Source organism: Xenopus laevis, chromosome 9_10L (genome assembly GCF_017654675.1).
Source record: "Xenopus laevis strain J_2021 chromosome 9_10L, Xenopus_laevis_v10.1, whole genome shotgun sequence".
Classification (NCBI taxonomy): domain Eukaryota; kingdom Metazoa; phylum Chordata; class Amphibia; order Anura; family Pipidae; genus Xenopus; species Xenopus laevis.
In genome coordinates, this window is record NC_054387.1 from 124,432,920 (window position 1) to 124,457,941 (window position 25,022).

Sequence of the window (25,022 nt, forward strand, 5' to 3'; positions counted from 1 at the left end):
ATCTACAAGGAAGAGCAGAGAGTGGTGTGTGGCGAGAGGGAAAAGCCTCCCCAAACACACACACAGACATCCCAACTTTTGATTCCCACCACATAGATATTTCTTCTTTCTCCCACTTATTAGAGGTTGATTAATCCACTCAGTCCCACAGGGGGGCTCCTGCAGTTGCAGTCACAGACATCTCAGGGTTGCTTAATCTATCTGTGTGACTCTGCGCCCCCACATAGGGACACCCTTGCCTTTTTGGTGCTTATGCAAAGACTTGCTGTGTTTAGCATTCACCCCTAGTAATCATCAATTAATAGCTTCCTCAGGCATCTCTGGGTTCCTGGCCTTACTCTCAGGCATCCTCATAGCCAAGCTTTCTACAGTATTCATTTCCAAGTTTTATATAACTGACATTCTATACATTCGTTTTTACAGATAGAAGTTATTAGTAGAGCTTAGCCAGTCAGGTTGTAGTACAGGGGTTGTTGCTGGTTCGATATGCTGTACCCTGGTGGATAAACCTAAAAAGAGCCACATGGAGGCTCAGACCTATATATCTGGAGCTAGGCCTGGGCATCGGGTCCCAAGAAGGCGCTCCAAAGCTCAGCGAGACAGACAACGAGGATCTTCCCCTGCTAATTCTTCTTCTTCAACAAGCCCTGCCCCTGAGCTCTGGCCCCGCCCCCAGCGCAAGAGGAGGAAGAGAAGGGGCGCCGACAATGTAAATTTAAAAGAAGACGATTTGATTGATGGATTTTGTATCAGCAGCTATGGGAGCCTGGAGGCTATGCAGGTGAGCAGGAGATTTGGGTAGCAGGGCGTTTGGGAGTAGTAATGTAAAGGGAAAACACAACACTGTTTATCTAGTGTTGAAATCAGATGTCCTACACATAAAGGTGTGTTGGACGAATGAGTGATGTGTAATCACTGTAAAGTGTTGCTACGTATCTCAGCGCTACCTAAGTAAAGAATAATTACTGGGTGTTCCTTATATCAATCAGGGTGTAGGTCATGCAAGAAAGATGCAGGTCTAGGTAATTTAAGGGCCTGATTTAAAACCTGTATGGAAAATGAATGTTTGTTAGGGCAGCGACACACAAAATATTCTTCATGAGATGACTGGACCTGTACTAATAATTACAGCTGTAGAAAGGTACTGCAGCCATGGAAGTCTGGAGCTAGAACTGAAATAGAGATAATTAGGGCGTGCTGACAAAGAACCCTGTTTTCACTTATCATTGTGCGCATTTCAGAGGGATTTCTCCGCCAACTCTGCACGCCACGAGGAGTCGTACAGAAAACGACCTCCAGGGAAGAGAAAAAGAAGCGACGAGGCTAGCTCGGACGATCCAGGTGCCAGTGACCCCGAGAACAGAGTTTTGGCAAACAAGGGTCAAAGAGACTGCAAAGGCCATAAAGATCAGGTGTGTGGGGGGACTGAATTAACTGACATTCTGTATATTCGCTATGGTTGGCTACGGTTGGAATGCAAGCAAAGGAGCAATTAATGTTTTTAGCCCCATTACATAATTAGATGCTCAAGCTGGAGTTTTAGCCAGAAATTGTTATACACCCTATTTACTTCAACATAGAGTCTGCTACCAAATAGGGACACACCGAACCCGGCTTCACATGCTTCCACCCAATCTGAACCCTTCTTCTGCATCGAAACACGCTGGCTAGCAGATGGAAATGCCTGATGTGCACAAGAAGCATGCATGCCAGTTTTTCCAGTTATACAGAGTTCCGATTCGGTTCAGCCAGGCAATTTGAATCGGCCAGATCCAAATCCTGATATAAAAAAAAACCAAAAACTTGTATTCGGTGCATCCATATTATCAAAGTAATGGTGTATATTAAAATTGAACACTCTAGGGCTATGTTACTACAAATCCACTATTTGGGATTCGGTCGATCCCCCAAATCCCTCATGAAAGATTCAGACGAATCCTAATTTAATTTAATTCCTAAATTTAATTAGGAACGGGAAGGTAAAACGTGTAAAAAAAAATTTACTTCCTTGTTTTGTGACAAAAAGTTGCGTGATTTCCCTTCCTGCCACTAATTTGCATATGCAAAGTCGGATTCGGTTCAGACAGACACAAAGATTCGGGCGAATCCAAATCCTGCTGAAAAAGGTCAAATCCCAATCTGAATCCCAGCCGAATCCCCAACCAAATCCTGGCCCAATCCCCAACCAAATCCTGGCCCAATCCCCAACCAAATCCTGGCCCAATCCCCAACCAAATCCTGGCCCAATCCCCAACCAAACCCTGGCAGAATTCTGAGCCGAATCATTGAACCAAATCCTGACCGAATTCTGAGCCGAATCCTGAACCAAATCCTGGATTGGGTGCATCCCTAGTTACTACCAGAAGCTAAATTGCCCCTTGCAACCAATCATATTTATTCTTTTATTTGCTTTCAGTAGATGTTTGTTCAGTGTAGGCAACTGCATGGGTGCAATTCACACACACTTCATTACCCGAGTCCTTTCATGAATATCAATATATGTTGATTTGTATCTGTGCAATTGGCCAGTCCCAGAACAAGTTATGTTTGTTTCATACATCAGCAATGGTACATACAGCAACACTATGTAACTTCTCAGGGCCAGTCTCCATTGCTTTCACCATTTCATTTGGCTTCTGTCTTTCTCTGCACATCAGAGAAGTGACTGCAACATGTATGGACAGCCTTGTGCTAAAAGGGGTTGTTTACCTTCCAATCACTTTTTTTCAGTTCAATTGTTTTCAGGGAAAAATACTTTTTTTTTTTTTTGTTACTTTCCATTTTTTTCAAAATCCAAGCTAAATGTCCCTGTCTCTGGTGTTTGAGTCTGGCAGCTCAGTTATTCAGGTGCAGATTCTGAACTGTTACAAATTTACAACATTTAGTTGATACATTTCTCAGCAGCATCTCTGGAGTATCAGCAACTATTGTATCAATTCTAACAGCTGCCTGTAATGAAACCCAGAGATTCTGCTCAGCAGGGACAAAGATAAGAAATGTATCAACTAAATGTATCAATTTAGAACAATTTACAGGGTCGGCTACTTCCCCCCCCCCCAAGCTGCTTTAGAAGGTGAGATTTTTTTTACTTCAGTGGTAGGAAAACAGTTACACAGAAAATATAAAGTATTTGGAAAAAGTCTTTATTTCCGGTGAACAATCTGAAACCAACTGAATTGGAAAAAGTATTGGATTGGAAGGTGAACAACCCTTTTTAATGCCATTGGGGTTAGATGGTTATGGGATTCCATGGAATGGGAAAAATAGGCACCAGGAATTATGGGGAGTGGGTTATAACAGAATTACAGTTTGTCTGCTCTATGTGCACTGGGTGAAGTATGTGAATTGAAGGAATGGCAGGACCATTATTTGGAGCTTTATTTTCACAAGCTCCGAGCCCTCCTAGGAGTCTGTTGCTGCAGAACTGTGTTAGGACAGGGGAATACTTATGTTGGCAATGATTATGGGCTTGCTCTCTACGGGTTATGGAAAGGCCAAGGGAGTTTGCTGTTGTGTTAACACAACCATGCTCTTGTGATTATTACACAATAGGAGGGACAAGGGAAGAGATATGGAGCTTGTGACCAGCCAGAGATTGTTGCAGTCTTGTTGGGAGGCAAGTTGAGTTGTTAACACCCTAAGGCCAGGGCCAGATGGTGGTGGATCTGTGCCTGTGTTTTTCCCCACTGTACTTCCGCTCCTGGTCTGCCTGCAGATGTGGTGGATTTTGGCAACAAAATGAGGCCGCGTGCATTTTGCGCCACCAGCGGAGACTCCGCAATGTAATATATCGTCTGGTCCTATCCTTAAGACTATGGCCACACTAGGCTGATTGTAGGCCTATAGTAGTGATGTGCGACCCTAACCCACTCCATCCCCTCTATTTATAGCCCTGCTGTGGCATCTTGAAAAGGGAGGGGCAGGCACGAGTTTATAAATTCTGGGCTGGAAGCGTGTTCTCTGGGTTTTGGGCCAGCTACACATCACTAGCCTATGGGTAAACATAGGCCAAGCATCTGCCACTACACTTGAATTTGCATTCTGTGTTTGAACCTTGAACCACTGTGGTGATCCGGGTGCAGAAACACTAAGTGGATTATAGCCCTGAAATGCTCCCGGTGCCTGCACCCAGACCAACGCAGAGGCTCCAGGTGCAGACACAGAACACCACTGATTCCCTGCCTGCATTTTTCCATTGGCCGAGAATTAGGGATACACCGAATCCAGTATTCGGTTTTGGATTCTGCCTTTTTCAGCAGGACTCGGATTTGGTTGAATCCTTCTGCCTGGCCGAACTTAATCCGAATCCTAATTTGCATATCAAAATTAGGGGCGGGGGGGAAATCGCTTGACTTTTTGTCACAAAACAATGAAGTAAAAAAAATGTTTTCCCTCCCGCCCCTAATTTGGATATGCAAATTTGGTTCGGAATTCGGCCAAATCTTTCGCAAAGGATTCAGGGGTTCGGCCGAATCCAAAATAGTGGATACGGTGCATCCCTACTGAGAATCAGCCCAGCATGTCAATAGCCTAATTGATGCGAGGGGGGGGGGAAGAAAGAGAATTAATTGGACTAATTGCTTTGCTGATATATCATTAGATATTTTGTGTGTTGTGTATATAGTGGATGCACCAAATCCACTCTTTGGTTTTTGCATGAATCCCCAAATCCTTTGTGAAAGATCCCAAACTGAATCCTAATATGCATATTGAAATTAAGGGTGGGACGAAAAGTCACATGATCTCCCTTCCTGTACCTAATTTACATATGCAAATTAGGATTCAGGTCGACCAGGCAAAAGTCTGCTTAAAAAGGCCGAATCCTGGAATAGTTTCCGCTGACAACCCTGGAAATCATTGGCACTATTGTTTAATAAATGTGATTATATGAGGCTGTATCGGGTCTCTGGCTTATCCAGAATTCCAAGTGACTTGCTTTCCTGTCATCTTTACTAGAGAGGCAGGACTTTTTGTTAAATAATAGCCCTTTTTGACTTCTGTTGTGCAGCCATTTTGGACCAGTGTTTGAAATGTCTTCTAATGGGAGCCTGGCCCTTGTGGGCTCAACATCAGCGCTGCTTATCTTGGAAACCACTGTGAAACCGTATTTTTAAAAATTGGTGCATTTCTGAGCTGTTAAGATCCAGTTACATGTAAATATGGAATTTGATGTTTGCTAGCAGCAATAGAAAAGATGCCTGTGCCATTACCCTTAGCATTATTACTATGTGGTTTCTTTATGTGTCTCCGCACAATAGTCCCCTGAATGCTGAATGACTGGATTTGCTCTGAGTACCGTTCATAGAAGCTTTGGGCCTGAGGGCGTTTATTAGTTTTGCTCAAGGGACTGGAGGAAAAGCAAACATTAAGCTTTCAGTTAGACCTGCCTGACTGACCCTCAGTCGTTCTCTCAAGCGTATGCCCATTATCCACATAGCGTCCCCAATGTTTGCCAAAGAACTCGCCCGCTTTTAGCCTTCAACCACCTTATTAATGGCCCGTACAATTTTTCCGCTGCAGGAGATGGAGCACTAAACTGGAGGCAGAGAGCCTTGGCTGTTGTCAAACTGTCATGTCAGATGTGCTGACAGATAAAGAAAGAGTAAACGTTGAGTGGGAGAAATGAACGTTGTGAGTAGAGTAATTTGCCCGTATATATTGGAGCAAAGCAGTGGTAGAAAATTAAACTTTTACGACATTTTTCAATGCCACCATTAGTGTCTAATTCTATTTACATTCTTTAATTGTTCATGGATATATCTTGACTTCCTGTATTGCTTTAAAGGAGCAGGAAAGGCTAAAATTAAGTCAGAAAGGTCTATATAAATACACTAGTAAACCCTCAAAGTAATGCTGCTCTGAGTCCTCTGTCAAAAGAAACACAGCATTTCTTTCCTTCTATTGTGTACTCATGGGCTTCTGTATCAGACTTCCTGTTTTCAGCTTAAACCTCCAGGGCTAGGGCTTGAGCATGCTCAGTTTGCTCCTCTCCCCATCCTCCCCTCCCTGCTGTAATCTTAGCCCAGAGCTATGAGTGAGCAGGGAGAGACTCAGGCAGGAAGTGATGTCACACCAAGCTAATATGGCAGCTGCTATCCTAAACAAACAGAACTTCTAGAGCTGTTTACTCAGGAATGGTAAAGCATTCTGCAGTATTAATATAGTCTTATAGCTTGCACTATTGTGGCTAATCTATTGGCAATAAACTGCTACGGTAGCTTTTCTTCTCCTTTAAATAAAATCAGAATCAAGGTGAACAGGCTGTGCAGCACCGAGGAATACTAGAAAGTATGTGACTTGCTGAGATCTGGTCAGAGCAGAGGGAGCCAGGTGGGAAGGGAAAATGTCTTATTGGTTCTATGGGGGCATCAGATGGCTGTTTTTACGAAGGAGACCCAGACTGGTGAAGCTTGTATTACTTGCAACAGAAATGTAAGGCTAATGTCATACTGAGCGGATCCATCTGGACTCTTTATTTTTCCACTGGCAGAGCCAAAAGCTGCACCATGAGTTGCAGGGACAGTTGCCATAAAAGGGGTGCTTCACCTTTGCATTAACTTTTGCTATGCTATAGAATGGCCTATTCTTATCAACTTTTCAATTGGTCACTTGTAGAGTTTTTGAATATTTGCCTTCTTCCGACTCTTTCCAGCTTTCAAATGGGGGTCATTGACCCCATCTAAAAATACAGATGCTCTGGAAGGCTGCAAATGTATTGTTATTGTTACTTTTTATTATTTATCTTTCTATTCAGTCCCTCTCCAATTTAATTAGTCTTCATTTTTTTACAGTTTTTGAATTATTTGCCTTTTTCTTCGGACTCTTTCCAGCTTTCAAATGGGGGTCACTGACCCCATCTAAAAATATAGATTCTCTAAAAGGTTACAAATGTATTGTTATTGCAACTTTTTATTATTTATCTTTCTATTCAGGCCTCTCTTACTCATATTCCAGTCTCTTATTGGAATCAATGGGTGCTATGGTTATTTGGACCCTAGCAACCATACTGCCAACATTGCAAACTGGAGAGCTGCTGAATAAAGAGCTAAATAGCTTAAAAACCACAAATAATAAAAAATGAAAGCAAATGGTCTCAGAATATCCCTACATCATACTAAAAGTTCATTTAAAGGTGAACAACCCCTTTAGTAGTGAATTCTTTGCAAGATGTGCCATTAGCGTGCAGCCAAGTGATGCAGGGGAAAGACACCCATTCATGTCTAATGAAGAGCAATATATGAATAAAAGGCACATGTTTGTGTTTACAGAAGAGAAACTGGCCAGCACATGATGCTCAGGAAGGATGTGGGCCGCATATAGGACCCCCAGGGGTCATAAGCCAGGTGAGTCCAGATCTTTTATGCCTTTCTTTTTAGAATACTTAATTCGGAGATAATCACAACATGCCAATGTGCTCAGGTAGCTGATTTGCCTCTGAAAAATGTAGTGCCTTCCTCTCCTCTTCCTCTACATCCATAAATAACACAGGGTTGTACTGTATCATGGGTTCAGGGGACAAGTCATCGACAAATCGCCTCTTCTTTGGGCGACTAATCTCCCTGAAAAGCTTTCCCTCCAGGTCCAATCAAAATCACCAGCCGGATGGCACTCTGTTTTTTTTTTTTTTTTTTTTTTTAAAGAAAAAACACATCTGTTAATAGTGCTACTCCAGCAGACTTCTGCACTGAAATCCATTTCTCAAAAGAGCAAACAGATTTTTTTATATCTAATTTTGAAATCTGACATGGGGCTAGACATTTTGTCAATTTCCCAGCTGCCCCAAGTCATGTGACTTGTGCTCTGATAAACTTCAGTCACTCTTTACTGCTGTACTGCAATTTGGAGTGATATCACCCCCTCCCTTTTTCTCCCCAGCAGCCTAACAACAGAACAATGGGAAGGTATTAGGCTCCCTAACACAAGATAACAGTTCCCTGGTAGATCTAAGAACAACACTCCAAAAAAAAAAAATCCAGGTCCACTGAGAGACATTCAGTTACATTGAGTAGGAGAAACAACAGCCTGCCAGAAAGCAGTTCCATCCTAAAGTGCTGGCTCTTTCTGAAAGCACATGACCAGGCAAAATGACCTGAGATGCACCTACACACCAATATTACAACTCAAAAATATACTTGCTGGTTCAGGAATTAAATTGTATATTGTAGAGTGAATTATTTGCCATGTAAACAGTTTAACTTAGAAATAAAAAGCATGCAAGTATCTCTTTAAAGGAACAGTAACACCAAAAAAAGTGTTTTAAAGTAATGAAAATATAATGTAGCGTTGCACTACACTGTTTGCTTCAGATACGCTACAATAGTTTATATAAACAAGCTTCTGTGTATCCATGGGGGCAGCCATTCAAAGCTGAAAAAGGAGAAAAGGCACAGGATTCGTCATATACAGCTTATATACAGCTTTTTTATATAAACTATAGTAGTACTTATCTGTTATCTACTGTGTATAGTGTGCTTGAATGGCTTCTCCATGGCTACACAGCAGCTTGTTTATATAAACTATAGTAGTACTTATCTGTTATCTACTGTGTATCCTGTGCTTGAATGGCTGCCCCCATGGCTACACAGCAGCTTGTTTATATAAACTATAGTAGTACTTATCTGTTATCTACTGTGTATCCTGTGCTTGAATGGCTGCCCCCATGGCTACACAGCAGCTTGTTTATATAAACTATAGTAGTGTTTCTGAAGCAAACCCACCAATTTTACTAGTACAGGGTGACACTACATTATATTGTCATTCATTTAGAATGCTTTCATTTTTTGCTGTTACTGTTCCGTTAAATGATGTGATTAGGAATTCATTGTCGGGGCTTCCTACATGGAAATGGGGCTTCACAGCTGAGAAATGCATGCATTGTAGTAATTTTTTCCCACGGTGGATATTTTGGAAAAATATGTCCTATATGTTGCCATTTTGGGACGAGCTAATATTTATTATTTTCATTTGTGCAGGACTGTCTCCACTGCTGTCTGGATACAGGATATATTGTGAGTGCATCTCCATGTTTCTCTTACATTAGACCTTTTGTGTGTGTGCTTTTTCCTACACACCCCTAAATGATCCCCTAAATGTCAAAAAAAACAGCCACATTCTCTACTTTTCTTGCCTTATTTGATAACTACTCTTCCTTCTAGCATTGCTTAATTCAATTTCTTCCCCCCCCCCATCGTCCTGCTCGCTCCATGTAATCCCTGCTATTAATTCTGCACCCAAAATCTCTCTATTATGCCCTGTGCTAACTCTAATTTTTGTATTTTTCCAGTGTGATGCAGAGAGTAGCTGTGATGAGCAAGTAAGTGGATTACATGTTCACAGTATACGTTTAGTTAGATTAAAAGGCTATCATAAATACCGTTTTTTTAAAGGAAAAGGAAAGCATAAAACACATGGCGTTGCCTATTTGTGAGGAATCCCCCAGTAAGTCTGATTGCTATGCAAGTACCCCCTGTGATATCTAGTTCATGTGCCGGACAGTACTTGTGTTAAATTTACTAAACTGCTTATGAGCCTGCCCGTGTGGATAATGGGGTCCTATAGATCCAGGGCATCAAATAATGTATTCACCCCAAATATCACTATTACTGGACCCCTTAAGTTGCAGTTAGGCAAACCATGGGGCAGGGTGTCTTGACCTCTTTAGTTTAGTCTTTATTGTTTGTTTTGCAGGCTCCCAGTGATGATCTTGCTCTGTCCTTTACTATATCTACAAGCACAGGTACCAAATTCTCTCTGTCCAGCTCCGTTGATCCCAGTTTTCTCTCTGCTCTATTTGCCTCACTACCATTTATCTGTTTCTATGAAGTGTCTCTCTTCTTCCTTCCATATAGTAACTTAGCATTGTTTCATTTATCTGTTTCTATGAATTGTCTCTCTTCTTCCTTCCATATAGTAACTTAGCAATGTTTTTATTTCAGCTTCTGTGTGTCTCCCTGGGGTGCGTCCCAAACTGTCTGTTCTCTCTGAAATTTCTGGACTGGGCAGAAGTTGTGAAAAGAGCCAAGAACCGGAGTGTGAGCCTTTGCTACCCCCGCAGTGCACAACTCCTGCACTCCCACGTATGCCCATTGTCCCACTTAAACGCCCACCCAGTGCTTCCCCCAAAGCACAACCTGCACCTGTGTTGCCTCCACCCACTGCTGGTTTGGATCCAGTCCTAAACAGGTAAAGCAATGGGAGATTTAGCAGCTGTTCATGTTGTATATAGCAAAATGACTTTGTCTCCTCTTTGCCTTCTCATGGTCTCACACAGCAATAACGTCCCTTTTCTTTCAGTTCCAGCAGGTGCAGCTTTCCCAAACCAATGGCAGTTCCCCAGATGTCTCCGCGCCCCCCAACACCATCCCGTTCTCTACCGGGCCATTCTATCCCACAGAGTTTCTCCTCTGCTTTGCGCCCCCAGAGTCATCATCATTTAAGTTTATTTGCCCCTCCTGCCCAAGCCCTTCCTCCCCCACCTCCACTTCTGCAGGTTACTGGGCACCCAGCCTTATCTGGTGAGTATTTGAACAGGGGTATTTGGGGAGCAAGGAGCAATAGAAATACGAAGTTAACCATAGACACAGGACTAAAGCTGGCACTCGTATGAGCCTAAATCAGTTTGGCAGTCAGAAGGGAATCTGTTTGGAATTAAAATAGACATCTTTTAATTGACATAAGTTAGAAAAGCAGGCGATAGAGTTGGCTGTACAACAGTTGGGCAATTGTGGAGGGTACTACCAATGGTATAGAATGCTTTCACTGGTCTGTAATAGGAAACATAATTTCCCAGTGTGGTTACTTATCTATTTTCTCCCAGCAGAACATGATGTGATTGGTCAGGAAATGGGTTCCCGGTTTGTGGCTGCGCCTGGAGGTGGAGCTGAGCTGAGTGCAGCAGTCAGACCCATGTACCAGTTCCACCAGCACAACCACCAACATACGCACCAGCACACACACCAGCACTTCACTCCCTTCCCCCCTGCTGTGGCATCATCTACTGTAAGTTCTATAATCATACTATTCACTGGTGTACTATCTGTTTGTTTCATATAGTGGGCTGATAGTCCATCACTCCACACTCTGGAGGAATTCTTATCCTGCCTGTTGACCATGAACACCTATTGGACTGTCACATCTGGCCCTGTGACCCTCAATTTTTTTTTAAAGATTTTATTTAACAGTTGTCAGAGTAACGGATTTCACACTTTACATTTATCCGTTTTCAGTCTTCGCATGAGTAGGGATAGCTTTACATTTATCACATGTTATGTGCACAGGAATGATCAAATACATTCATATTACCATGGATATAGGGTGCACCTCAAGCCAGCTCTCCCCTATATTTTATCAAATTTAGTTGGGGTGCTTCGTATGTAAGTTTTATGAGTGGCAACATACAATTTATTAAATTCAGCCAATAAGTGAGTGATGGAAGTTTTGGTTGAAGCCAATATAAAATAATGGCTTTTTTAGCGTAGAATAGGAGAGTACGGTAAAGTATCATGACATGAGCATAGGGAAGTAGATTGACCGCTCCTAGCAAGCACACTTCGGGAGAGATGACTTGGGGCAAAGCCAGGTTATCACTGAGACAACTTTCCTCCAACCATTTTCAACTCGTGGATAAGACCATTATTACATGTAAAAAGTCAGCTGGGCAGTATTGACACCTGGGGTAGAAGGAAGGTTTATTTGGAAAGATCCTATATAATCTGTTGGGTGTAAAGTAGTAATGGTTGGAGGATCTTAAAATTTATTAGCCTGTCCTTAGTCGAGATAAGAAAGCTTTATATTGTGTCTGTGGAGCCCCATTTTTAAAGTCATGGTTTATACTCGTGTACCTTACCTGCACACTCCCCTTCCTTCCTTACCTCAATAGTAATTCTGCCTCCCATCTTGCACTACCTGTATAAAGCCATGGTAATGCCATTCTTCATTTAACCATTTGGCCCATCTCTCTCCCTCTCATTCCAGTTTGACAAGTATCCGGGTAAAATTGAAAGTCTGTACAGGCAGAATGTGAGTATTCGTGTTTGTTACCACCAGTTCTACTTTTTCCTCGCACTTCTTTCCTTTTGTCTATTTACATCAATTTGCCACTTGTGTCTTTACCCTGACTTGCATCAGCTTGTCAATCTTTGCCTGTAGCCTCTCTCAGCTACTTAATGCCCTTATTATGATTCTCCAAGCAAAACTGAGAGCTAGGGCAGCAGCTGTGAATGCTACTGGAGAGTTTACAGTAACACAAAATATCAGGGCTGCCTAACCTATGGGATTTTGCTGCTGTTGCACTACTGACATACGTTGGTTGTATATCATCACACAGTAACTCACATACACTCTGTCTCATGGCTACTTAGTTTTGTTCCCATTAACCATAACTTGTTTTTTTTCTTTTTCCCTCCAGTTTTTTCCCCCCTTTTCACCGGTTATCACTGCGCTTCCCCCTGTTCTACCTCCAAGCGTCTCCTTTGGCTCCCTGCAGGGGGCATTTCAGCCCAAGGTGAGTGTGTTCTAAAAAGAATTGCAATTTCTTGGCCCGTGCTTCCTGGTTCTTATATTTTTTCCTTTCCTTGCAGAGCACAAGTTCTGAGCTGGCCTCACGATGCTCTGTGCCTCCTGCTGTGTCTCATAAAGCTCCTCAGGTAAGCTCTCTGGGTAAATGTAGAGTTTTACAGGTTATGTAACTGCAGTTATCCTGATTTGTGCTTTAAAGGATAACTAAACCCCCCGCGATGTTAAGTCCCCACTGGCCCCCCTCCCTGCCTCCCCCTACACAGTCTTGCCCCAGAATTCTGTCCCCTCTCGAAATAGTGACCACACATGCAGAGTGAGCGCAGAAGAGCTCACGGGCGTCATCTTCTTCTCTTTGGAAATCTTAGTGTCTTCTCCCTCTCCTTCGGCAATTTCCGTCTCTTTCCAACTGGGCATGCACAATTACGCCGCTCACTTCATGAAGATTACTGTAGAGAAGAAGATGGCGCCCGTGAGCTCCTCTGCGCTCACTCTGCATGTGTGGTCACTATTTCAAGAGGGGGCAGAATTCTGGGGTAAGACTGTGTAGGGGGGAGGCAGGGAAGGGGGCCAGTGGGGACTTATCTATGATGACATCAGAAAATGTAAACCTTTATTCTGTTATAGAATGGCCAGTTCTAAGCAAATTTTCAATTGGTTATTATTTATCTTTTATAGTTATTTAATTCCGTGCCTTATTAGTCTGACTCTTTCCAGCATTTAAATGGCGATCACTGACCCCATCTAAAAAACAAATGCTCTGTAAGGCTACAGATTTATCGTTGCCGCTGCTTTTATATTACTCGTCTTTCTATACAGACCTTTCCTGTTCATATTCCAGTCTGTTCTTCAAATCAATGCATGGTTGCTAGGGTAATTTAAACACTAGCAACCAGATTGCTGAAATTGCAAACTGGAGAGCTTCTAAATAAAATGCTAAAGTGGTACATAGTTTATAAAATGGATGGGAAAACTGTCAGATTTTTATCTAATTTATGTTTCTCTTCTTTTTTTTTTTTTTTTTTTTTTAAGCTTGCAGATCAATTTAGGCCGAGGGTAAGTGTCAATGCTTTACTGCAGTCTGCAAAAGTTAAATCTTTGTAGCACTGAATAGTAGACATTCTACCTCCTGTGACGTCTGTTGTGATGTGCAAACTGTCCAGAAACCCATGGGTTCGGGCTGGCTCCTGCACAAAATCTTCAGGTCGTGGGCAGGTTGGGGTTAAGCTCTTTTCCTGCTCTCCCTGCCCTAACACTGCCAGCTTCTGGTCGCTAAATTTATAGAGGGGTCTATAAATAGAATGGGAACTGTGGGGTCCACTAGTGTAGTTTATGTATTTTAAGAACACCTCTTGATAGATGTTGGAGCCGTTTGTCTCAGTATGAGTATGAGTCAGATCCAACAAACAGGTTAGTAAAGGGACCTGTCATCCTAAGATAATTTCAAATTATTTTTTATCATGTTAGTTGAACAAAATAAAACTTACATATCAACCCCGCTGACACCCCCCCCCATGTCCTTGCAAAAAAATATATATTTTGCACCGGCCCCAATCCAAAAAAGGTTGGGGACCCCTGGCCTAATGCATGACTGTTTTTTTGTTTTTTTTTTCTATTACATTCTTTTCATATGTTTTTATGGTGCTTTGTTACAGAGGTCGGGGCGCTGGTGTGCAATGCATGTGCGTCTGGCTTACATGATCCTGCGGCACCAGGAGAGGATCAAGGTAACTGTATTTCTTACAGTCTCTCTCACAAACCGTTTGCTTAAAGGAAAACTATACCCCTCAAACAATGTATTTCTCTATGAAAAGATATTGCATGAAAACAGCTCATTTATAAAACCCTGCTTTATTTAAATAAACCATTTAAAATAATAATATACTTTTTTTAGTAGTATGTGCCATTGGGTAATCATAAATAGAAAACTGCCATTTTAAAAAATAAGGGCCGCCCCCTGGGATCATATGATTCACGGTGCACACAAACAAACCAAACATGTTAGGTCACATGAGCCAATGAACAGACAAAGTTCTGTTTTGCTTCCACACTTCTTCCTGTTACAGTTAGAGCTGCAGTATTTCTGTTCGGGTGATCTCTGAGGCAGCACACAGACCATCATAAAAATGTTAGTTCAAGACGAGATGTAAAAGGTCAATATCTGTTGCTTAATTATTCATTTTGGGTGGGTATCGTTTTCCTTTAAGGAACACTCTTCAAATGCTCCCTGTGTGTCCTGGATGGATTGCTCAGCTTTATAAGCACTTTAATTGTGTTTTGGACTTGCATCCTACTTGAATGAATTAGCGGGTACGATTCCCATTCCCACTCTATGAGCCTGAGCAGTCCAATCCGATGGCACCGGCGGGTGGTCAGACTAAAGTAGGCTGTGTGAACCGACTTCTAAATATCCTGCTCCTGAGATTGCAGTTCAGTTTTCATGTGTGTCATGTCTGTAATGTCTTTTAATTCATCAACGTGACTCCCTATCTCCCAGTATTTTGGGATCTGTATTACTTCACCCGACAGGCCCTGTTTTGACTGGAAGGTAGAGCGTGACCAAACCACCTCCTCTCCCGGTAGACGTTTGTGTAAAACAGTAACTATTCCCAAATGATGGAAAACAGTTTAACTTTCCTCTCTTTACCTACTCTTTTCACATCACTCTATTTCTGTTGTGAAATGGTTCCTCTTATCCTCCTCTTTCTCTCACAGATGGCACATGGCACTCCCCACAAGCAATCATTCCGGAATGATCTCCTGCCCTGCCTCCCTGCAGGGTTCACTTCTCTGCCATCCTCACATGAACTGGCACGAGCCTCTTCCCTCTTCACCGGTAATGGGGTTACTTGTGCACCGTTAGATATGTGTGTATATATATATATATATATATATATATATATATATAAATTAGGGATGCACCGAATCCAGGATTCAGTTCGGGATTTGGCCAGGATTCAGCCTTTTTCAGCAGGATCCGGATTCGGCTGAATCCTTCTGACGGCCTATATGAATCTGAATCCTAATTTGCAAATTAGGGACGGGGATATATGCAAATTAGGGACGGGGAGGGAAATCGCATGACTTTTTGTCACAAGGAAGTAAAAAAATTTTCCGCTTCCCACCCCTAATTTGCATATTCAAAATAGGATTTGGTTCGGTATTCGGCCAAATCTTTTGCAAAGGATTTGGGGTACAAAGCAAAATGGTCTCAGGGGAGCACCCCGGTGATACACTCAATGTGTATACTCAACATGTATAGCTGCTCCGGATAGCATCAAATTGAAAATTCATCTGTGTAGCATGGAGTAAAGTGTATAAAATCCAATACTTTATTCATCCATTAAAAGTCAGTACAAGAATTCGCCAATAGTGTACAGAACCATTACGCTTGACGTGTTTCGTAGCCCTCCAGCCATTTTCTCTAACGGTTCTTGTTAAACAAGGATTTTAAATCCCTAAAGGTTCCCTCCCATAAAATCATTAACTCATATCATTAGGGCTAGAATACAAAAGCACCTAAGTAATGCATATCAAGAAAGCATAAACACTGTAACAGTTGATTAAACACAAATATAGTCACAATGTTGCAGGGATTCGAATCAATCAGCCCAAATCAGCCAATCTTTCGCAAAGGATTCAGGGGTTTGGCCAAATCCAAAATAGTGGATTCGGTGCATCCCTGATATAGATATTTGCTCTGTGTTCATATGTGTCTGCATGCAGCTCTTCATTAGATCTGTATTTTTAGGTTAAATGACAAGTCAACCCCAAAATAAAATGTTGCCTAATACAAGAAAACATTATTCTAAGCAACTTTGCAATATACATTCATTTACAAATTTTCTATGGTTTTTAAGTTATTTGTATATGCATTGCTATTAAAAGTAGTGTTCATCTGTTGCTTTCTATTCTCTGGCCTGATGTTTTAAGCTGGCCTTACACTATAAGATCCGCTCGTTAGGCGTTTGGATGCACCGAATCCAGGATTCAGTTCGGGACTCAACCTTTTTCAGCAGGATTCAGATTCGGCCGAATCCTGCTGCCAGGCCGAACCAAATCCTAATTTGCATATGCAAATTAGGGGCAGGGATCGAAATCGGGTGACTGTTTGTCACAAAACAAGGAAGTAAAAAGGTTTTCGCCTTCCCACCCCTAATTTGCATATGCAAATAAGGATTTGGTTCCGTATTCGGCTGAATCTTTTGCCAAGGATTCGGGGGTTCTGCCAAATCCAAAATAGTGGATTTGGTGCATCCCTATTTGGCAACATCGACAAACGTGCAGATCTTTCCCCGATGTGTCCACCAACGGCAGGCTATATTGCGTAATTAATCTGAATGTTCGGACCTAGAGCCAAATTATCAGATTACGAGGAGCAATGGGCACTGACGGGTCGATCGCCTGAAAAATTAAACCTTCCCTATTGATATCGTGGCCAGATATCAATTGGGAAGACCCATCTGAAGCCCCCATACACAGAATAGGAACAATATCAGCCGCTTTAATTTCCCTGTGTATGGCCACCTTAAGACACAATGTTACATTGATACAATGTAAGACAAAGCTGATTAACAGACCTGTTTTTGCTGCTGGGGAACCAAGACTTTTGCAACATGGTTTAAAAAGTAACAACCAGGCATTAAAGGGGTTGTTCACCTTCAAACAACTAGTTGTTTTTAGATCAAACACCAGAAATAAAGACATTTCCCAATTACTTTCTATTTTCTATGTGTGACGGTTTTTCTATTATTGAAGTGTAAAGTTTTATTTTTCACCTTCTAAAGCAGCTCTGGGGGGTCGCCGACCCTGTAAACTGTTCTAAATTGATACATTTAGTTGATACATTTCTTATCTTTGTCCCTGCTGAGCAGAATCCCTGAGTTCCATTACAGGCAGCTGTTAGACTTGATACAATAGTTGCTAATACTACAGAGATGCTGCTGAGAAATGGATCAACTAAATGTTGCAAAATTGTAATAGTTCAGAATCTGCACCTGAATTACTGAGCTGCCAGACTCAAACACCAGAGACACCAACATTCAACTTTACACTTGGATTTTGGAAAGACAGTAAAAAATAACTAATAGAAAGTAATTGAAAAAAGTCTCTATTTCTGGGGAACGATCTGAAAACAATTAACCTGAAAAAAGTGTTTGGAAGATGAAAGGCAATTGCCTTTACAAATAACGTCAAAAGCACTAAAAATGTTTTAATTAATATATAATGGAAAGTTGCTTAGAATTATGTTTTCTTTTATTAGTCAGATTTTTATTTTGGGGTTGACTTTAACTCCTTTGTATGTTATCCCTCTTCATATTCCCTTTGTATGACTTCCCATTTCCCTTCAGTATCTGATCATCTTTCCTCTGTGTACACCCCTTGTTTTGTGTCCATGTCATCCCCTTTAAAGGAGAACAAAACCCTAAGCTCAGTAAGTGACAGCACCACAGAGCATGTGCAGTGAATCAGCAGAAAAGAAGATGGGGAGCTACTGGGGCATCTTTGGAGACACAGATCTTTACTGCTAAAGGGCTGTGGTTGTCTTTGGGCTGGTACAGAAGCACAAAATACAATGTACAATATTTCTATCTATTTCTTTAGTTAGGCTTTAGTTCTCCTTTATTTCATTCATACTCCTTTGCTCATCTTTTCCAAAACCCCAGTTTTTTTGTTTGTCAATACACCCTGTCTAATGCTTCTTTCTTAGGCTCCCCTGGACATTTTCAGGTCTCTCCTCCAGCTGCAGCAACTTTTCTTCCCCCCTCTGGACCTGTGGGTGAGTTTAAAATTGCACAACCTTGGTCTGATACTCCCAACGTGTTTTTGTTTTTCTCAACCCAGCTTAAAGGGGTGGTTCGCCTTTAAAGGAGAAGGAAAGATACAGAGGCATTCTATTGCCAATAGATTAGCTGTAATAGTGCAAGCTATAAGACTATATTTATTCTGCAGAATGTTTTACCATACCACAGTAAGCAGCTCTAGAAGTTCTGTTTATTTAGGATAGCAGCTGCCATATTAGCTTGGTGTGTCATCACTTCCTGCCTGAGTCTCTTCCTTCTCACTGATAGCTCTGGGCTCAGATTACAGCAGGGAGGTAAGGGGAAAGGGAGGGGAGAGAGGAGCAAACTGAGCATGCTCAAGCCCAAGCCCTGGAGGTTTAAGCTGAAAACATGAAGTCTGATACAGAAGCTCATGAGTACACAATAGAAGGAAAGAAATGTTGTGTTTCTTTTGACAGAGGACTCAGAGCATCATTACTTTGAGGGTTTACTGGTGTATTTATATAGACCTTTCTGATAAAGCTTACTTAGTTTTAACCTTTCCTTCTCCTTTAATCCACCAAGAAGAGGTAAATTGTAACTGTCTGAGCGTTTCTAGAAGGGCTGTTTCTTTCACACCTGGATCACTATCGAGTGGATATTCGGTTTTTGGAATTTGGAAATGGGCCTGTACATGTGTCACACACTGCTCAATACTTTAGCAAGAGTAGTTTATAGTTTGACTGTATTATGTGGATGGCTTTGCCCTGATATGGTCACCTGATCTCCAAGATGGAGAATAAAGGGACCTATTTATTAAACCTAGATTTTTTTATGGTTTATTTAAAGGGAAAAAAAACTTGATTATTTAGAGATTTATTATACCCCCAAATCTGCTAAAAACCAGAATCCGAAAATACTCCGGCTAAAACCTGCTCTGGTTTTCGGTTTGATAATCTTATAAATTCTAGTTGTCGCTGCGTCAAAAAAAAAAAGTTGCACAGTTTCACATTGACGAGCAATTTTACATTTACATCTACATTTTTTCACACCAACTTATTCGAGAAGAATTATTGGTAAATTAAGGGGATTTGGGAGTTTTGTTGAATTACTTTTATTAGAGTGATATTATATTGAGTTTTAGTAAATACCCCCCTAAGTGTCTCTTGTCTCTGTTTGTCAAAGTTTCATTTTAGAGCCCATAATAATTATAATAAGGGATTAAGGGCAGGATGTAGGATTCAATTTTACATCAGAATAACCTGGGCCAATAGAAATTTCCCATGCAAAGCTGTCAAGGCAGCAACTTTTCAAGGCTCTTGCTGCTCCTCAACAAATACAGCCTCACAATGAATCTTCCTTTTGGACCCAGAAGCATCGTTATCTAGCCAAATGATCTATACGGAGAAAGAAAGCCAAATTGGCAATCCTCTGCCGTTTATATCCATCTCCAAAAATGTCTTTATAAACACTGGGAGCCCCCAAAAGCCAAAAAGAACCCCTCCTTCTTTTCCCTGGCTTGTGAATGACACGCGTGGGATTTTGATCTTTAGACTACAAGGAATGCTCCGTGTAAGGGGTTAGAGTCTGATTGGGATAATAGTATTCAGAACAGGAACTATGGATTGCTCATAATTCAGGTGTTTTTAATGGGTTTGTCGTCTAAATCTCAGTGACCATAAGAAGAACAAAGGCCTCCGTTGAGACTTTCAGAGCCGACAGAAGGTTGCCCATGGGCTTGTCCTACTCTTTGTACTTTTTGTTCAACCTAGAAGGCTGTTGTTCATTGGCAAATAATCATCTTGAAGAAGTTTGAAACTGCAGCCTCTCGTTGCAACTCTTTCTGGCTCATTCTTCTGATGATGAAGACAAAAAGGAACACCAAGAGCCCCAATAGTGTAATATGTTTTTACAAGGAGTAATGGTAGATTAAACAAATTAATACTCACAAACCAGGGTTACCGATAGGCAACCACTGTATAGGCAGGTGGGGAGATTATCCTGACCACACTCAGGAATAAAACGTCGCTCTCTGTAGAAGAAGAAAACGGGGATGATACCCCTCCACTCGGGGTGGACTCGATATAGTAGTAAGACAAAACAGAGGCGCCAAAAGGATAAAAATAGCTAAAAGCACTTAAAAACCCAATGGGTAATTCAGAGGAGGTAGTAGTGGACTTACCTCCTCCAAGCAGACACCAACGAAAGTGGTAATTTTCAGTAATAGTTTTTTCACAAAACAGTATTGCAACGCGTTTCGCAGGCATTTCCTGCTTCATCAGGCAATGTGGAACGGGAGCAAAAACAACAGTGTCTTTGTATAAACATGCCAGGCGCCTCTGCGTGTTTATACAAAGACACTGTTGTTTTTGCTCCCGTTCCACATTGCCTTTTGAAGCAGGAAATGCCTGCGAAACGCGTTGCAATACTGTTTTGTGAATAAACTATTACTGAAAATTACCACTTTCGTTGGTGTCTGCTTGGAGGAGGTAAGTCCACTACTACCTCCTCTGAATTACCCATTGGGTTTTTAAGTGTTTTTAGCTCATTTTATCCTTTTGGCGCCTCTGTTTTGTCTTACTACTATTCTTCTGATGGTGGTGCCGAATAGTGACTAATTGATAATGCTTCATTTCCACCATAAGTCTACAAGGTCGGTGTCTACAAGCTACAAGTGCTGGGACAGTGGCCCCTGGAAGTCAGGTTCTGCTGTGGGCCCTAGGAGGCCCAGTCTGAAAAGCCTATTCTTCAAAGGGCAAATAAACCGAAAAAAACTCATTGGGGCAGGCACTCAATGAAGGCAAACTTCCACCAGGCAATAAGTTCAAAAGTGAAAAGAATTTATTGTGTCCACAGCCTTACGCGTTTCATGTCAGAAGCCTATGATTAAGTGTTTATGACACGAAATGCGTTAGGTTGTGAACACAATAAATAATTTTCACTTTTGAACTTATTGCCTGGTGGAAGTTTGCCTTCATTGAGTGCCTGCTCTAAAGGTTTTTTGGTTTGTCCACTCCCCGGGCTGAGGGCTCAGGATGGTGCACCTGGGCCTCTTCCCTTACGTGGTGAGTAATTATTTTCTACTTGGAGACCCTAAACTTCAGATTCATTATTGAAAAGGCAAATAAACTCTTCTTCATTTTGGCCTTACTCAGCCAGCTATGTAGGTATGTACCTACTCGTTAGTCACTGGGGGTGCTTAGTTGCCCCAGTTCGAGGAGATGTTCTCTATACCCTATAATGTGACCCCACATCCTGACCTCTGGGCCTCATACATTGTGCTCTGTCTCTTTTTCAGATCCATTCATAAGGGCGACTGGGTTTTCTCCTCTGGCTGCTTTTAATAATGGTGCATTTGGAGGACTAGGGAACCCGTCTTACAGTAAGTAACCTTTATACAAGAGGTATTGGTAGGTCTGCAAGTCTGAGGGCTGCAGTTCTCTTGTATTTTTCTTGGCCATTGGCTCTGACAATATGCAGTGCAACCTCAAGTTTTACATACTTATTTTTCCCTCGTTTTACACAGTTTTTGTGGTCCCACCGATTATGTATATTATATAAGTAAAGGGATACTGTCATGGGACAATGTTTTTTTCCAAAGCGCATCAGTTAATAGTGCTGCTCCAGCAGAATTCTGCACTGAAATCCATTTCTCAAAAGAACAAACACATTTTTTTATATTTAATTTTGAAATCTGACATGGGGCTAGACATATTGTCAGTTTTCCAGTTGCCCCCAGTCATGTGACTTGTGCTCTGATAAACTTCAGTCTTTACTGCTGTACTGCAAAGGTGGCCATAGACGTGCAGATTTACTGTCATATTGGACAAACGATCGTTCTGTGCCATCTCCCGACCTGCCACTATTCATATCAAATAAAGTAGTAAAAGAACAGATCAGACAATGTTCTCCCCCTTAACAGCAATCGTGCAAAAGTTATGTCTGACAAAAGCTGGTGACAGTCTCCCACTGATATCGTCAGATCAGTAACACATGCAGAGATATTGTCGGGAGCCAACAGAAATTTTCTAACCTGTCTAATCAACTAAATGACCGATCGACATCTCACGAAAAATGTCGGGACACCCCACACATGGCATGAAATCGTACACATCGGAGATTTGTACGATCAAACCTTTGCGTCGATGGCCAGCATAAATTTGAGTAATATCACCCCCCCCCCCCAGCAGCCTAACCATAGAACAGTGGGAAGGTAACCAGATAACAGCTCCCTAACACAAGAGGACAGCTCCCTGGTAGATCTAAGAACAGCACTCAATAGTAAAATCCAGGTCCCACTGAGACACATTCAGTTACATTGAGTAGGAGAAACAACAGCCTGCCAGAAAGCAGTTCCATCCTAAAGTGCTGGCTCTTTCTGAAAGCACATGACCAGGCAAAATGACCTGAGATGCACCTACACACCAATATTACAACAATGCAATTTAGAAATATAACGACATCATAAAAATTATGACAGAATCCCTTTAATCTACCTGATTTGACATTTTCTTGTATTTTACACAATTTTTTACTGGTTCCCTTAAAAATGTATAATAGGTTGGGATGCACCGAATCCCCGAATCCTTCGTAAAAGATTTGGCTGAATCCTAATTTACATATGTTATTAGGAAAACATTTTTACTTCCTTATTATGTGGAAAAAAATGCGATTTCCCTCCCCTAATTTGTATATGCAAATTAGGATTCGTTTCGGCCAAATCCTGCTGAAAAAGGCCGAATCCTGGATTCGGTGCATCCCTAATAATAGGTTCTACTGTATGTGAATGGCCAGACTGAACAATATCTTTAGGCCCATAAACCACTTATTACTAATTAGACTTAATCCAAAGGCTTGTCACCACTTTAAATCTCACCTGGTTTCCCCAGTGTAATTTTCTCCCTCTCTTCTTTCTCAGATCCCACCATAATGTTTAACCGGAAGGATAGCCCTGCAGTTCATAGCTTTCCCAGCCCCCATGACCCATGGAATCGGCTCCACCGCACGCCTCCATCTTTCCCGACGGCTCCTCCTCAGATTTGTGCCAAGCCTGATTTGGACGCGCACCATGTTGTGCCACTGATGAAGAATGAGAAGGAACGGTAAGGACATCTGTATATTAGTGTGTGTGTAATAAGTGTACTTGTCTGGAAAACATTGGCATCTTTTTTTTTTTTTTGCCTTCCCACACAGGGATCTTTTCATGCGCCTGGCACCGCATATGTCCCCTCTGACCTCCAGTCAGCGCCTCCCTGGGGGAGAGGAGCGGGGGCCATCCCGCACAGTCTCGCCATACGTAGGGGTAAGACACGGAAGCAGTTCTGACATCAAACCTCGCCTTACGCCGGATCACTCCTCCAAGGTGAAGGTGAAGGAGGAACCCGAAGTGCTGGCGTTTGAAGTGAGGCGCTCTCCTGTGCCTGGCTTACATTTGCCTCATCCATCATCCCCCTTTGAGAGGCTTCGGGGCCCCTTCCTGGCTGAGCAGTTTCCCCACACCATGGAGCCCTGGAGAGATGTCTACCGCAGAGTGGATCCCCAGCCCCTCCGTCTTCCTTCAGTGTCCCCCCGCCTTTATGAAAGAGAGGAGCGGGCGCATATCTTGCGAGAGGACTTTGAACGTGCCCACATGTATGGCTTGCCCCCTCATGCCGCCATGCAGCCTTCAGCAGCGTCCATGCTGGGTGCTCTCTACCCTCACCCCGCCTCTGGGCTGCTCAGCAAGACTCCTCCCATTAATTTGATGAGTGCCCCTCCCCCTCTCATCTCCACCTCGCAACCGGGGTCTCCCCTCCACAGGGACCTGTACAAAGAGAGAGACTCAAGATAGAACTGTCATTTTCATCTACGAGGGGGTGTCTTGTAAATATTTATATATTACACCCTGATGCCCTCCCGACCTTGACCTAGCCCCCACCTTAACCCTGGGCTTTTGTACATTTTTATGGTTATAATGTGATTTTAAGCACTGTGCTATCCCCTCCCCAGTGTGTGTGGGCCAGTTGCAGAGCCGAGTGACCTTGCACTGCATTGTGCTGTCAAAGTGCAGATCGCTCTGTCTGTTACATCAATAAAACCTCTCCATTCCCCCGACTGCCTCCTGGGTGTCAACCTAATATACTGTGCCAGGGCCTCTATAGCCTTGTGGAGCTCCATTATAGTGGGCGGGTCCAAATTATGACTCATGAAGGGGTGGGTCTTGTTGAAAAGTGGGTGGAGTTTGGGCTTAACAGGGTGTGGTCAGTTAGAACTCTGGGTGACTGTGGGAATCATGGGGTATGACTACATTCCTAAAGACTTCCGTATATATGCGAACGTGAACATTCTTTCCAAGTTTTCCAACTCCTAATAAATGAAGGCGTTGGTACTGGATCTGTGGAATTCCAGATGCAGGTTGATTGTAACTCCCGGCACCTTCCTGCAGCAGGAATTTAGTTAAAGCAAAGGACAACAGCCCTTATAACTTTGAGTATGATGTAGAGCAGTGCTGTCGATCTGTTTATATCGTACTGAGGGCCGGGATTTTTGTAATCTACATGGTGGAGGGCAGATAATGGAAGACAGTGTTAGCCACTCCCTGTTTTTAGACCACACCCACTTTAAACCACACCCATGTTACCGCAAGACCATGTCCACATTAATAGCGCACCAAAAAAACAGATGTTTGGTGCTCACTGCAGGGATCAGGGCCGGAACTAGGGGTAGGCAGAGTAGGCGGCTGTCTAGGACGCCATCATTGAGGGGCGC

The 25,022-nt window shown here is 42.4% G+C and overlaps 1 protein-coding gene across 2 annotated transcripts; it reads left to right on the forward strand.

Moving 5' to 3' along the window:
- Positions 1-24,368, forward strand: fbrs.L (fibrosin L homeolog). Of its 2 annotated transcripts, none has more exons than XM_018236704.2 (19): positions 1-781; positions 1,242-1,412; positions 7,269-7,343; positions 8,973-9,008; positions 9,284-9,313; positions 9,688-9,736; positions 9,936-10,182; positions 10,294-10,514; positions 10,817-10,998; positions 11,974-12,018; positions 12,407-12,502; positions 12,579-12,644; positions 13,546-13,569; positions 14,169-14,240; positions 15,229-15,349; positions 18,224-18,292; positions 21,574-21,657; positions 23,194-23,377; positions 23,469-24,368. In XM_018236704.2, the coding sequence occupies exons 1-19, from the start codon at positions 524-526 to the stop codon at positions 24,103-24,105; spliced, it is 2,667 nt and encodes an 888-aa protein (XP_018092193.1). In that variant the 5' UTR covers positions 1-523; the 3' UTR covers positions 24,106-24,368. The 2 variants fall into 2 exon arrangements, with proteins under 2 accessions (XP_018092193.1, XP_018092194.1); XM_018236705.2 differs by having other exon boundaries at positions 10,820-10,998.
- Positions 24,369-25,022: the final 654 nt, after the last annotated feature.